Genomic DNA, 16158 nt, shown 5'->3' with positions numbered 1-16158 from the left:
GAGTTCTTGTTACTGAATTCCAAGTCTTGGACTAACTCACGTAACTACAGTAATTACATAACCAAAAGAGAAAATGCTGGAAAATCTCAGCATATCTGGCAGCATCTGTAAGGAGAGAAAAGAGCTGACGTTTCGAGTCTAACTGACCCTTTGACAAAGCTAAAAAAACAGTAATTACATGGCTAGTTCAGTTCAGTTTCCCAGGATGTTGATGACTGGGGATTCAGTGTGGTAATGCTACTGAACATCAAGACATGATCACCAGATTTTCTCTTGTTATTGCCTAGTACTTGTGTGAACAAATGTTAATTGCCACATGTCAGCTCAACCCTGACTATTATCCAGGTCTTGCTGAATTTGGACATGGACTGCTTCAGTATCCAAGTCATCACAAATGAGTTTGATTTATTGTTGTCTCATGTACTGAGATATAGTGAAAAATGTTGTTTTGCATGCTACACAGGCAGATCATACCAAAGAAAAAGTGCATCAGGGTAGCAGAATATAGCAATACAGCCACAGAAAAGGTGCAGAGAGAGAAGTCAACATTAACATTTGAGAGGTCTGTTCAAAAATCCGAGTTATTTGGAAGTACAAGCTTTCTGACTGCTGCTCCTTCTTCAGATAGCTAGTGGGGCAGGATCATAGGACACAGAATTTATTGTAAAAGATCAAAGTGTATAACTGATGTGATGTATTAAACAAATCTAGATTGCTGTTAAGTCTTTAATCGCTTAGAATGGGGATGCAGATTTTGATTGATATGTAAAGCCCAGTCCAGGAGATAACTTAAGGTTTTATTTAAAAAAGGTAATATCTCAACTCAGACATTGCATTAAAGGTTTGAGGTAAGAGTCTATCTGTGTCCCTTTTTAACTGTGTCCACCCCAGTCCAACACCAGCACCTCCACATCAAAAGTCGGATAACTGCAAGGAAGTTGTTCTGGAATCTGTTTGTACACATATTCAAACTTTTATAGCTTCTGCCCAATGGAAGAGGTGGAAGAGAGTATAACCAGAGTGAGAGGGGTCTTTGATTACGTTGATTGCTTTCACAAGGCAGCAGAAAGTATAGATGGAGTCAATGGACGGAAGGCTAGTTTGCATGGTGGACAGACTATGTTCACAACTCTGTAGTTTTTTTGCAGTCTTGGGAAGAGCAGTTGCCATACCACGTTGTGATGCAGACAGAAAGGATGCTTTTTTATGGTACATCTATGGAAGCTGTTGGGAGTTTTTGTTGACATGCTGAATTTCCTTCGGTTCCTGAGGAAGTAGAAGTGTTGTTGCACTTTCTTGACTGTCACATTGACGTGGCTGGACCAGGACAGATTGTTGGTGATCATCATTCCCAGGAACGTGACACTCTCAATCATTTTTACCACACATGATGGAGGTGTTGTTGTCACCTATTCTTACTGATTGCGGTCTCTGGGTCAGGAAGTCAAAGATCCAGTTACAAAGCGGAGAGCCGAGATCCAGGTTTCAGAATTTAGAGGTGAATTCGTTTGGAACAATGGTGTTGAAGGTGGAGCTGTAATCAATAAATAGGAGTCTGATGTAGGTATCCTTGTTGTCCAAATGTTCCAGGGATAGTACCAGGGAGACGGCACCTACCTTAGACCTGTTGCTTTCCATAGGCAAACTATAAAAGGATCAAGGCAATTTGATAAGCTGGAATTGATGACCCAAGACTAGCCTCTTAAAGCACTTCACAATTATGGAGGTCAGAGCCATCAGACAGTAATTGTCGAGGAATACTACATGATTTTTCTTTGGTACCAGGATGATAGTGGTGAAGTGGAGAGGTTAAAGATTTCAGGAATACTCCTGTCAGCTGGTTTGCACAGGATCTAAGCGTTCAGCCGGGGACTCCATCCTAGCCAGTCGCTTTCCATGGGTTCACTCTCAAGGAAAAAGCTGATCTAACATTTGCAGCAGTGACAGTGGACACAGTTGCATCAGAGGCTGATGGGACAGGTGACATCATTTTACTGATCTTCTGTTCAAAGTGAGCGTAGAACGCATTGAGCTCATCAGGTAGGGATGTATTCTGTCCGGCTTCACTGAAGTGAAGTCCATTATGTTGTGTAAGCCCTGCCACAAACAATGGATTACTGTCTGGTCAATCTTGGTCTCAAGCTTACTTTGGTATTGTCTCTTGTCATCACTGATGACCTTGCAAAGGTTGTATGTGGATTTCCTGTACAGGTCAGCATTACCCAAATTGAATGCCTCAGACCGGGACTTCAGCAGGGAGTGGATCTCCCAGTTCATCCATGGTTTCCAACTGAAGAACATTTGGATTAATTTCTTCAGCATGCAGTCACCCATTAGTAATGTAGACTGTAATGGCATGCTCGTTTAGGTTCACTGCTGAGTTCTTGAATATGGATCAGTCCACTGACTCTAAGCAGTCCTGTAGAAGCCCTTCCATTGCTCCAAACCAACACTACACTACTTTCTGTACTGGGTCCTCATGCTTCAATTTCTGCTTGTGAGCCAGGAGCAGGAGCAAGAGCACAGCGCTATGATTGAATTTTCCAAAATGCGGATGGGGAATGAACGGTACGCATCTTTGTTGGTTGTGTAGCAATAATCAAGGATGTTTGGACGTCTGGGAGGACAGGAACATGGCACAATTCTCAATGAACATCCCCACTTCTGGATTCATGATAGAGAGAAAGTCATTTAAGAAGTAGCTGAAGATAGTTGGGCCTTGGACACTACCCTGAGGGATTCCTGCAGAGGTGTCTTGGAATTGAGACAACTGACCTCCAACAACCACAACCATCCTGCTTTGCGCCAGGTATGACTCCAACCAGGATAACTATTTCCCCTTAATTCCCAATGACCCAATTTTGCTTGGGCTCCTTGACATCACTCTCAATCAAATGCAGCCTTGATGTCAAGGGCAGTCACTCTCAACTTGCTTCTGGAATTCAGTTCTTTGTCAGTGTTTGAACTAAAGCTGTAATGAAATAAGATGATGAGTATCAATAGCTTCAGTGAGCAAGTTATTGCCAAGCAAGAGCTGCTTGATAACACTGTTGATGATATCTTCCACCACTTTACTGATGATGACTGTAGACTGATGAAGCAGTTTGGCTTGTCCTGCTTTTTGTGCATAGGACCAACCTGGGCAAATTACCACATTGTTATGTAAACGCTAGTATTGTAGCTATACTGGAACAGTTTGGCTGTAGCATGCTAGTTCTGAAGCACAAGTCTTCAGTACTATTGCCAGAATGCAGCCAGCACCTACAGCTTTTGTAGTATCCAATGTCTTCAGCTATTTCTTCATATCCTGAGGAGGAATCCAGTTAGCTGAAGACTGACGTCTAGGGGCAATACACAAACTATTCTGCACTTTCACCAGTGTGACTGCAACCAGATTAAAGTATATCTCATCACAAATCAATTTGGGCATTCTAGATAGGTGTACAGTACTACAGGTCTGTGCTATTTTGCCTGGTCTGAATCTGGATGGATAACACAAGAAAATTGAATATACTGGAATTTATAAAAACAATTTATTGCAAATAGTTATACATTATTAACCATTTTATTTCTACAAAAAAAAAAAGCATTTTAATTGAATGTGATTTAAAGAATTTTAGTCAGTTTGTTGATTCTTCTGCCTGGATGTACACTGCACAACTTAGAATGTAACTCAGTCACATGGCATAGACCACAGCAAGGAACTGGAAGGCAGTCTGGAATATTTATTGCAGTTCTGTTTCTGCCCAAGCATGGCAGTACTTACCTTCATTATAATATATGAATGTACTTAAATACAATAGAATATATATTATGTCCCTTACGAGAGAACACATATGCATTCAATGGATCTGTAATATTACTTACCAACCACTTCATAAACTTCTTTAAAGTTACACCTAATTTCTTTTTTAAAATATCATATTCTCTATTATTCAGACTTATTTTTGCTTTACCTCCTCCTGGACTTGGAAGATACATATAACCCCCCGCCAATGTTTCTCCTCTTCAATGTACAATTGTGTAAAAGAATTTTTTTAGCTTCCTCATGATTGCTGTGGATTAGTGCTATATTACTGAAGCTAGCACTGTATCAATGCACTCTTTACAACTCTGTACCCCTTCTCCTCAACTGACCTCTACAGATTCCAAAGGATCCATCAACAAGTATTACCTGAATCCATGAATGTCCTTGCACAAGAATGCCAAAAATATTGTGAATAAAACTATTAATAATCTGTCCCATTGAGAAATGTAGTTGTCATTGAATCTTTCACAGCACCGAAGCAGGCCACTCAGACTAGCATGCCTATGCCACATCTACAGTTAGTGTATCCAATTAGCCCAACTCTCCAGTCTTTTTCCATAGCTGTACAATTATTTTCTTTTCAATTACATAATCCACTTTTTAAAATATAATTTACTATGGAATCTGTTTCAACTGACCCTTTATATAGTGTGTTCCATATCATAACTTGCTAGGTAAAACGAAAATCTTAACATCCTGGGTTCTTTTGTCAATATTAAAATCAGTGTCTTCTATTTTATTGACTTTCTTGTCAGTGAAACATTTCCTTCTAGACACCTTAGCAAATTCATTTTGCATACTGTGGAAAGCTTTCATGTCCTTCTTGCACAATTTGGCCCAGTGTCATTTGATCATGGCTGATCTGTTTCTCAAACCCATCCTTCTGCCTCTCCCCTTAACCTCTGATTCACTTACGAATTTAGAATCTCCTTACCTTTGTCTTAAATAAACATAATGGCTTGGCCTCCACAGCCTTCTTCAGCAATGAGATTCATCATCTTCTGGCTGAAGAAACTTCTCTTCATCTCAGTGCTACAGGGCCCTAGACTCTGAGGCTGTGCCCTCGGGTTTTAATCACTCCTATTAGTAGAAGTATCTTCTCCACATCTATTCTATCCAGGCCTAATATTCTGTAAGTTTCAATGAGATCCCTGCCTTATCCTCCTAAACACCATCGAGTATAGGCCCAGTCCTGAACCACTTCATATAACAAGCTCTTCAGCCCCAGGGTTGTTCTCGTACACCTTCTCTCAATCACCTACAAGGCCAACACATTCTCCCTTAGATACAGGCCCAATACTGCTCACAACATTCCAAATGCAGTCTGGCTGTAGCCTTATATAACTTTAACAGTATATCCCTGTGCTTGAAATGAATGCTAACATTGCATTTACCTTCCTAGCTGCCGAATGAATGTTCATGAAAGTCCCTTTAAGCTTCAGATTTCCAAAGCCTTTCACTATTCAGAAAATAGTCTATGCCTTTATTCTTCCTACCGAAGTGCGTAACCCCACACGTTCCCATATTGTATTTCATCTGCCACTTCTTTGCTCACTCTCACAACTTGTCCAAATCCTTCTGTAGCCTCTCCATTTCCTCAACACTACTTATTCCTCCACTTACCTTTGTGACATCTGAAATCTTAGCAACAATGCCCTTAGTTCCTTCATTCAGATTGTTAAATGTATAACATGTGAATATTTGTGGTCCCAATACTGACACCTACAGAACTCCACTACTGCCATCCTGGAAAAGACCCCTTTTTAGCCCCACTCTTTGCCTCCTGCCAGTCAGCTAATCCTCTATCCATGCCAGTACTTTGCTGATAACACCGTGGGTTCTGATTTTGTTTAGCAGCCTCCTGTCAAAAGTATTCTGGAAAACCAAATAAATCACGTTCACTGGTTCTTGTCTAACTTGCTTGTTATCTCCTCAAAGAATTCTAACCAATTTATCAAGCATTACCTCCTCTTGATGAAGCCACACCAGAACAAAGGGCACAAGGACAGGAGAAAACGTCTAAAAGTGACATCACAGGACTTTGCTACTTGTTTGGTTGTTGAGCAGTTGCTGTTAGGGACCGTGATCACAAAGATGATGATTCTGCAGGATGTGCCAGGAGAAGTGGGCAGTCTATTTCTATGGCTCCTTTTCTAGCCTCACCAAATTTGGGGAGGGCAGAGGCGTCTTTTACAGAACTGCTGCTACTGCCCAATGACATGACCTATTAGTGCAGCAATCACCTGTGTGCAAATTCTTGACTCGGGACTCCCAGGCTCACAGTCCTATCCCAGTAGTCAATTCTCTTAATAAAAATAGAAAAAGCGGGGGAAACTCAGTGGGTCTGGCAATATCTGTGGGGAAAGAAACAGTTAAGTCCAAAGACATTTTTTCAGAATTAATTTTCCAGTTCCAATTCAGCATCTCTCCTCAGGAGGTAAACAAATCCTGGTAGATACCTGCCCATTACTTTGTTTAACAAGGCAATTTTGGGGCTCTGTCATTATCCATACAATATTGATGGGATAATCAAATTTCAGTAACCAGATGACCACAATGACAAGAGCTTCTTCCTTCTTCACACCCTGTAGCAGAGACAGAGACAGAGACAATCTTCTTTCATATGCTCTGAAAGGGAGGATTTCTTTGAATTACACTTTTCCGGACACTCACCCAAAACTTTGTTGCCATCACCTTATTGGGATTGTATTATAGACCCCATAACACTTAGAAGGAAATTGAGAAACAGATTTGGAAGGTGATCTCAGTTACCTGTAAGAATAATAGGGCGATTATAGTAAGTGATTTTAACTTGCAAACATAGGCTGGGACTGCCATAGTGTTAAGATGGATAGGAATTTGTTAAGCGTGTACAAGAAATGTTTTTGATTGGTATGTTGATGTACCTACCAGAGAAGGTGAAAAACTTAACCTACTCTTGGGAAATAAGGCAGGCCAGGTGACTGAGGTGTCAGTGGGGGAGCACTTTGGGGCCAGTGACCATAATTCTTTTAGTTTTAAAATAGTGATGGAAAAGGATAGACCGGATCTAAAAGTTGAAGTTCTAAATTGGAGGAAGGCTAATTTTGATGGTATTAGTCAAAAACTTTTAAAAGCTGATTGGGGGCAGATGTTCACAGGTAAAGGGACGGCTGGAAAATGGGAAGCCTTCAGAAATGAGATAACAAGAGTCCAGAGACAATATATTCCTGTTAGGGTGAAAGGAAAGGCTGCTAGGTGTAGGGAATGCTGGATGACTAAAGAAATTGAGGAGGAGAAGTGAGGACTGCAGATGCTGGAGATCAGAGTCGACAGCGTAGTCCTGATGAAGGGCTTATGCCCGAAACGTCAATTCTCCTGCTCCTCGGATGCTGCCTGACCTGCTGTGCTTTTCCAGCACTACACTCACAACTAAAGAAATTGAGGGATTGGTGAAGAAAAAGAAGGAAGCATTGGTGAAAAAAAAAGAATCAGGTATAGACAAGATAGACTGAATAAATCCTAACAAGAATATTAAGGCAATAGTAGTATACTTAAGAGGGAAATCAGGAGGGCAAAAAGATAGCTTTGACAAATATGGTTAAGGAGAATCCAAAGGGTTTTTATAAATATCTTAAGGACAAAAGGGTAACTAGGGAGAGAATAGGGCTCCTCAAAGATCAGCAAGACAGTCTTTGTGTGGAACTGCAGGAGATGGGGGAGATACTAAATGAGTATTTTGCATCAGTGTTTACTGTGGAAAAGAACATGAATGTACTGTGGAAAAGAATATAGAATGCAGAGAAATAGATGGTGACATCCTGAAAAATGTCCATACTACAGAGGATCAAATGCTGAATGTCTTGAAACACATAAAAGGGTACACCTGATCAGCACCCCAGGACCTAATCAGGTGTACCCTAGATCTCTGTGGGAAGCTAGGGAAATGATTGTTGAGCCTCTTGCTGAGATTTTGTATCATCAATAGTCACAGGTGAGGTGCCAGAAGACTGGAGGCTGGCTAACATGGTGTCACTGTTTAAGAAGGGCGGTAAGGACAAGCCATGGAACTACAGACTGATGAGCCTGACATCGGTGGTGGGCAAGTTAATCCTGAGGGACAGGATGCACATGTATTTGGAAAGGCAAGGACTGATTAGGGATAGTCAACATGGCTTTGTGCATGGGAAATCATGTCTCACAAACTTGATTTGAGTTTTCTGATGAAGTAACAAAGAGGATTGATGAGGGCAGAGAGGTGGACGTAATCTATATGGACTTCAGTAAGGCGTTCAAAAAGGTTCCCCTGGGAAACTGGTTAGCAAGGTTAGATGTCAGAATATAGGGAGAACTAGCCATTTGGATACAGAACTTGCTCAAAGACAGAAGACAGAGGGGGGTGGTGGAGGGTTGTTTTCAGACTGCAGGCCTGTGACCAGTGGAGTGCCACAGGTGTCGGTCCTGGGTCCACTACTTTTCGTCATTTATACAAATGATTTGGATGTGAGCACAAGAGGTACAGTTAGTAAGTTTGCAGATGACACCAAAATTGGAGGTGTAATGGACAGCGAAGTTTACCTAGATTACAATGGAATCTTGATCAGATGGGCCAATGGGCTGAGAAGTGGCAGATGGAGCTTAATTTAGATAAATGCGAGGTGCTGCATTTTGGGAAAGCAAATCTTAGGAGGACTTATACACTTAATGGTAAGGTCCTAGGGAGGGTTGCTGAACAAAGACCTTGGAGTACAGGTTCACAGCTCATTGAAAGTAGAGTCACAGGTAGATAGGATAGTGAAGGCGGTGTTTGGTATGCCTTCCTTTATTGGTCAGAGTATTGAGCACAGGGATTGGGAGGTCATGTTGCTGCTGTACAGGACATTTGTTAGGCCAGCAATTCTGGTCACCTTCCTATTGGAAGGATGTTGTGAAACATCAAGGATGTTGTAAAGGGTTCAGAAAAGATTTACGAGGATGTTACCAGGGTTGGAGGATTTGAACTACAGGGAGGAGTTGAAAACAGCTCTAGCTGTTTTTCCTGGAGCATCAGAGGCTGAGGGTTGACCTTATAAAGGTTTATAAAATCATGAGGGGCATGGATAGGATAAATAGAGAAAGTCTTTTCCCTCAGGTGAGGGAGTCCAGAACTAGAGGGCATAGGCTTAGGATGAGAGGGGAAAGATATAAAAGGCATCTGGATGGGGCAACGGTTTCAAGCAGAGGGTGGTACATGTATGGAATGAGCTGCCAGACGAAGCTGTGGAGGCTAGTACAATTGCAACATTTAAAAGACATCTGGATGGGTTTTTGAGCAGAAAGGGTTTGGAGGGTGCTGGCAGGTGGGACTAGATTGGGTTGGGATATCTGGACAGCGTGGACGGGTTGGACCGAAGGGTCTGTTTCCGTGCTTTACATCTCTATGACTCTATATCAGGAGTCTGGAGCTCTGAAGTGCATTGAGGGATTGTTAAAGTACATAAATCTCTCACCACATTGAGGTAGTGTCCCCCCTCCATGGACTATTGGATATTGGTGGGACAGCAGTTACCTATAATGGTGAATTTCTCTGTAACTCCTCCACAATTCTCTACTTATCTTTTTACATTTTAAAAATAATCTTAAAATCCATTCTTGTAGACCATCTTCCCCACCTCATGACCATTTAAGAGATTTCTCACTTGGACAAGGACACTTCAAAAATTACAAAAATTGATACAAGTTGCTCATTCTTTAAAGGTCTAAAATCTATCTATCTTTTCACCCCATGTACCTTATACATTTTCACATCAAACAAATTGTCCACAATATATTCAGTATCCCCTGCAATCAAATAAATTTGTGCAGCAACTTAAATGTGCGTAATTTTAAATGTTATGTTATCCTCATTACTTTACGCTGCTCATTTTGAAATGAGTGAAGAAAGAAAATGGCAGCTGAAAATAATGAAGTCATTGGAGCAAAAGATTTAATTTAGACTGCATTTGGTCAAACCTCCAGAGGGAGCCAAAATTCACATGATAAAATTGCTTTATCCAGCCATGCTTCTCAGCTCTTCGCTTGTTCGACTTAATTACAGTGTAAACCTCAGTGAACTATCAAACTTCACTTCTAGCTAGAGTTAAGACAAAAATAGCCAAACAACAGTTAGAATTACAGCAATATTTTTGGATTTTATTATATCTATCCCCCGAAAGAAGTTACCGATGAAGAATTAAATATTTCCTACTTTCTGCAAACCAGTCAGAAATCTTTTACAAGGGTTTTCTAATGAACGGTTACCTCTGAAACATTACCTCGTCAATATTTATGGAGAGGATGTGATTAAATTGCTACACATTCTGGAATATTCTCTTTATGCAATATGTACAGCATGGGCTAGGTGCTCGGCAGGACTCAACAATAGGGAAGATTTTTCAATATATTATAGTTTAATAAAGATCATAAAAAGATTTACAAAGTTTAGGTTTACAACATTATTCCACTCAGCATACTGAAAATCTTCTTTCACACAGATTTATTCCATCTTAAGAGTCAACTTTGTTGTCCGTATCTTTTCCATTTCAAACTCCAACAGGGATAGTGTTATGGACTTAAAATTACCGATAACTAGTCAGAAAATATCCCAACAATGATAGCACCCTAATAATCTTTCACCCGACCCAGCCAAATGAGATTCAAACCAAAATTTAGAAGTGAAAGCATTGTTCTATGGGTGAACCAAACTTCAATGTAACTCTAGAAATGAAGCCAGTGTTTGCTCTCCTGACAGTAACAACAGGAAAGTATTAGTCGATAATAAGGAAATGATATATGCAATGAACAAACATTTTGTCTTTGTCTTCATTAAAGAGGATAAAAAATAAATCAGAGCAATTCTGGGGAACAAAATCCAATTCTAATTTCTCAGCTTCAATTGAATACTTGCACTACAATTTTTGTTGACAGTGCCTGCAAAAATAAAATTCAAATACAGTGGCTAAAGCAGTCCCAAAAGATTTTCATACAATGAAAAACAAGAAAAAAGTTATTTATATTTTAAATCACAAAAAGCTAGCATCCAAATTCAGTGGGTAATAAAGCGATTCCCAAGTCCCAAAAGTGAATTAAAAAAGACTAAAATGAATATTTGATGCAAATAAGATCAACCCCAAGTTATTCTGACACACTAAATAAACGTGCTCAAGTATGGTAATAAAATCTATCTGCCAAATGAATAATTTCTGTATTTGTTTCTTGTAGAAACTGATTTTTTTGAAACTATTAAGTATGTAAAATTTGTGAATGGAGGTAATAGAGATTTATGATAGCTGAAACCAATACCATATATCCTTAATACAGTATACATGTTTTTGCTATTGAACATTTTGAAATATTTTGATGAATTCTCCAAATGCCTAGGCAGAATGTTAAACAAAAATATTACATTGCTTTTAAACTGAATTCATATTGAATGGCAAACCCAGGAAAAGTAGCATTTTATTTGTGAAGTTTTCCAGTTGTTAAAGAACAGCTGTAGTAATAGCATGCTGAAATCACAAATGGTTTTCTCTATTCATCACAGAAGGTAGTTGTTGTAACATAATGACATGAAATAACTGAAATGCATTATCTTTATCCTGAAACATTGGCATCAAACATCAGGTTTTATACCATCTCATATCAGGTTTGTCCATGCAGCACCTTTTTCCTTCCCTCTTTCCATTCTGCATGATGTGGAAAGTATCAATACTATTAACTGATTTAAAAAGCAACGCTGATGACAACTGGAAGTCACAATTTTTAAATAATGGAAACAGTAATTAATTTTCCGCTTTTGAAGTATAAAGAGATTGCATTCCATGCCATAAACCCTCGGCTCACTTACCTTTAAAAGAAATTCTCTCAGTTCCCGATAGGTCTTGGTTATGAATGTCATTGAAGAATCTGACCACAGGACCTGAGTATCAGAGTTAAAATATATATTTTGAATACACAAACAAAATAGAGATTTGAAATCACTAGTTGAATCTGCATGGGAAAATATTGAAACCGAAGGCCAAAATTTTAGATAACTGTAGAAAGAATAAAGGAAGTATACGTTGGTCCTCCAGACAGTGACAACAGGATTAGTCGATTCTTTGGAAATGTTATATACAATGAAGAAATATTTTACCTTTCACTTCATTATCGAGCATACAAAATAAATTCAAGCAATAGTAAGTTATAGTAAAATCAGGAAGTAGAAGTATGATAGGAAGGTGGTGAAATTACAATCAGCAGGAAGAGGTACCAAGCAAACTGATGGAGCTGCAGGCTAAAACTTGGGTCCTGATGGACTTTATCCTAGAGTCTTAAAAACCGTGGCTTATGTTGTAGTAAATGCATTGAAGTTAATTTCCAAAATTCATTAGCTTCTGGAAAAGTTCTACAGGTAGGAAAGTAGCAAACATAGACGCACTACTCAAGAAGGGAGATTCTCAGAAAACAGGAAATTATAGGCCAGTTAGTTTGATGTCTATTGTGGGGAAGGAATTAGACTTGACCATTGAGTTGGTTATAGATAGTTAGTTAGTTAGAAAAATTCAAAATAATTGAGAACAGTCAAAATATAAAACTTATGCTTCAGTATTTGTGAGAACAATGGCGAGACCACATCTTGAATGCCATGTACATTTTGGTCTCCTTATTTAAGGAAGGCTGTAAATACACTGCAGGCATTTCAGGGGGTGTCTACTAGATTGATAACTTGAACAAACAGATTGTCTTATGAAGATAAATTGGATAGACTGGGCTTGATTTCAATGCAGCTTAGAAGAGTGAGGGGTTACTTAATTAAGCATTAAAATCCTGAATACTCTTGATTAGGTGGATCCACAAATGATGTTTCCTCTGGTAGATGAGTTCAGAACTACAGGCAGTATTTTAAAAATGAGCAGTCACCCTTTTACGGGAGAGTCAGGAATATTATTTCCTCTCAGCAGGGTTGTGGAGCTTTCAAACTTTCTGCCCAAGAAGGCTGAGAGGCAGAGTCATTGAATATATTTAAGACAGAGGTTGATTGATTATGCCCGAAACATCGATTCTCCTGCTCCTTGGATGCTGCCTGACTTGCTGCGCTTTTCCAGCAACACATTTTTCAGCTCTGATCTCCAGCATCTGCAGTCCTCACTTTCTCCTCGTTGATTGATTCAGTTGCCTAATAAACATCTAAGGTTATCAGAGTAGATAGGAATGTGGAATTTGAAACATAAACAGATCGTCCACGATTAAAATGAATGACACAGCATGCTCAAGGGCCCAGTTCCATGATCTACTTCTGCATTTAATTCATATGTTTCCTTCATCCTCAGTCAGATGAAAACCTTTAATTAAAAATAGGAGAATATACACATCGGATTGCTTTTTCATCAAAAGCTTGCATGGAACCACAGCACAATTACAAAATATGGCCTTTTGAATTAAATCCCCTCTTGAGATCATGCCTGTTTGCCTATCAGTCAGGTTTCACTCCAAATGCTCAAAGTAAGTAACAACAGCAAGCCAGATTGCAAATGACTGAGGGACTTCTGAAGCTGAGAACATGGAGCAACTTCAATCCCAATACTGCAAGCATTTATGCAATAACAATGGCTTTTTTTTGAAGGAGCCAAGGTAATGATGATGTTTAAGAAGTCAACACCACAAGGCTGATGTCTTTTAAATTTTGACAGATTTTTGAGCAGATGTATTTGCTAGTTCTGTCTAACAAGATTGTGCTTGTGATTCTGATTCCAGTGGGCTGGGGTGTTAATCAGCATCTAAGGCATGCTAATGAATGCAGAGCAGGTTCCCACTGATTATGATTAAGAAATCTGACCCACCTCTAAAGTTCTGAGAGCTTGACAGCAAAATCACTCATCAGCGAGTAAATTTTTCGCCTTCCACCCAGTCCGGTGCTGCAGCAGCCAAATTACTGCTTGTAGCAGTAAGCTCTTTCTTAATGGTAGGGATTCCACTTTGCATGGAAATTTACATCTACTTAAAAGAATGGTACAGGTGACAGTGCAGTGCAGCAGTTGGCCTTGTATCAGTGTGTAGGTAGGCTTTGACAAATTACCTCAAGAGCCATTAATGATGGGATAGAAATGCTTGCCAGTCAGCCATGCCTATATCCCGGAATATATTTATAAAAAAAATCAGGCAAAATAACAAAACTGGGCACACAGAAACTATAGAGGGACCTCTGGGTGACATCCAATATTGCTGACAGAGGTGAGTAGTTGAAAAATAGAAAATTTCCGTTTTGCACCAAATTGGTCTCCATTGTATGGCAGTTAATTAAAATTCTACTTTAAATATTGGCATTACATATGATATACAATGTGAAATGAAAGTGACGTGTTTTGCTCGTTGCAAATCTAAATAATAGAAATCGGCACCTCAAAGTAATATTCAGCAGTCTTCTCATTCTTCTTGTGTTGTAATCCTCTTACATCTATCCTCTCAATAGTTACTGCAGAGAGAGAAAAATATTTAAGTTGCATAGACTATATTTTTTCTCAAGTTTTTTGTCACAAACAAGGTATTACTATCATGTATGTGAAACTTTAAAACGTTACTAGTTACTTTAAAAACTTGTACATATTACTGGAGGAGTTACTCAGGAGAAGTGTAAACAGTTGCATTGTGTCAAATATCCATTTGTTGTAATGTCTTCCGTAAAGAGAAGTATTAAAAATGTCACCTTAAAAATATCTAACAGAAAGGCTCACCTTCATTTGAAACAATCTGCAATTCCAAGTAAAACATTGCAAATAATCAAGATCTGATATAAAAAAACTCAGCATATCTGGCAGTATCACTGGGGAAAGAAGTCAGAGATTCTTTGAATCCAATATGACTCTTCAGAACTGAGCAATTGGTAACTTGAGTTTTATGCATTGAAAAACAGAGGGATAAGTGGAACAAAAGAAAATGCCAGTAAAAGATTTGAGGACACGAAAGATGGAATATCAAAAGGTGATAGATCGACAGCTGTAACAGTGCCACTTCCTGCTCTCATCTAGAGTGGCATCGAAAACCAACTTTCTTCAATTTCTCGCATGCTGTCACCTTCACCGGAACCATCCTACTCTTTGCTTCTCTAACATCTGTGACTCCATTTCCAGGAAAGGGCTATTCACTTATATTCACTGCAAGCTCAATGACTCCTGCAGCTATCTTGACTATACCTTCACACACCCTGCTTTCAGTAAGAGCTCCATTCCATTCTTCTAGTTTCTTGGTCTTCATTACATCTATTCCAATTATGTTACCTTTCACAACAATGCATCCAAAATGCCTTACTTTTTTCTCAATCAATGATACCCACATGGACATCCATGACCAACCCTTTTCCAAAACTTTTCTTTCACCCCTTCCTCCCTTTCCCAGAATTACAAAAAGATTCCCCCTAATCTTCACTGCTCACCTATCAGTTTTATTTATTCGTCCTCCATCATCTCCATTACCAGCATTACACCACCAAGTGTCACAGTCCAAAGCCCCAGATACTCCTTTGGGGTGAAGGCAACAATGTCCGTGTATTTCTTTCTGTTTCACCAGCTTTCTGTCTGTGCAGCTCACACTCTGGTCTCTTCTACACTGGGGAAACCAAATGCAGACTGAGAAACCACTTTGTGGAAGACCTTTGCTCAGTCTGCAAGCTGGACTCTGATCTTCCAGTCACTTGTCATGTCAATACGTTATCTTGCTCTCATGCTCACATTTCTGTCCTGGCCTGCTGCAGTGTTCCAGTAATACCCAACACAAGCTGAAGGCACAACACATCCCATTAGATATTCAACAGCCTTCTGATTTCAACAACTTCATGGATTCTGTTCTCCATTTTAATATTTTTCTTCCACTGCACCAACCGTATATGATCTTTATTCTGCTACTAACAACAGCCCTGGACCAATTACTAGTTTCTTCACTATAATTACTACCACACTTTTTGCCTTTTGTTCTGTGACATGTTTGCTTTTTAATTTGTCCGATCTAATCTTTTCCTTATCTTCTCTCTTGTTCTACCTGCTCTTCCCCCCTTTTTCAACAACATTAAACCCATCAAATTTCCACCTTCCTTCAGTTCGAGAGAAGTCATATTGGACTTGTAACATTAACACCGCTTCTCTCTTCAAAGTCATTAGGAAACCTGGCAAGTTTCACCAGCAATTTCTCCTTTTAAATAATTCCGAAATAGTTAATTTAAAATTGCTCTACTAAAAACCCACAAAGAAAAGGTGCACCAGCTATAACTACTTTTTCGACTGGATAAAAGGCATCGCTGTTTGCCCTTGTGACAATGCTGCTCCTTTAACAAGGTTATGTTGTCCTTGATTTTTTCCAGAGGGGTCATAAAGTCATGGGTT

General features: G+C 39.4%; 1 protein-coding gene across 1 annotated transcript in view; it reads right to left on the bottom strand.

The window, feature by feature from the left end:
- Nucleotides 1–16158, bottom strand: part of zcchc14 (zinc finger, CCHC domain containing 14) — a 117347-nt gene that overhangs the window by 69162 nt on the left and 32027 nt on the right. Inside the window, exons 3-4 of the mRNA XM_043706822.1 lie at nucleotides 14185–14258; nucleotides 11652–11723 (exon numbers count right to left, since the gene is read on the bottom strand). Coding sequence (XP_043562757.1) covers nucleotides 11652–11723; nucleotides 14185–14258 — 146 coding nt within the window. The remainder of the gene's footprint in view (nucleotides 1–11651; nucleotides 11724–14184; nucleotides 14259–16158) is intronic.

This window comes from Chiloscyllium plagiosum, chromosome 17, assembly GCF_004010195.1.
Source record: "Chiloscyllium plagiosum isolate BGI_BamShark_2017 chromosome 17, ASM401019v2, whole genome shotgun sequence".
Taxonomy (NCBI): Eukaryota; Metazoa; Chordata; class Chondrichthyes; order Orectolobiformes; family Hemiscylliidae; genus Chiloscyllium; species Chiloscyllium plagiosum.
The sequence above is the reverse complement of the archived record's forward strand: the minus strand, read 5'-3'. Positions and strand labels throughout refer to the sequence as shown.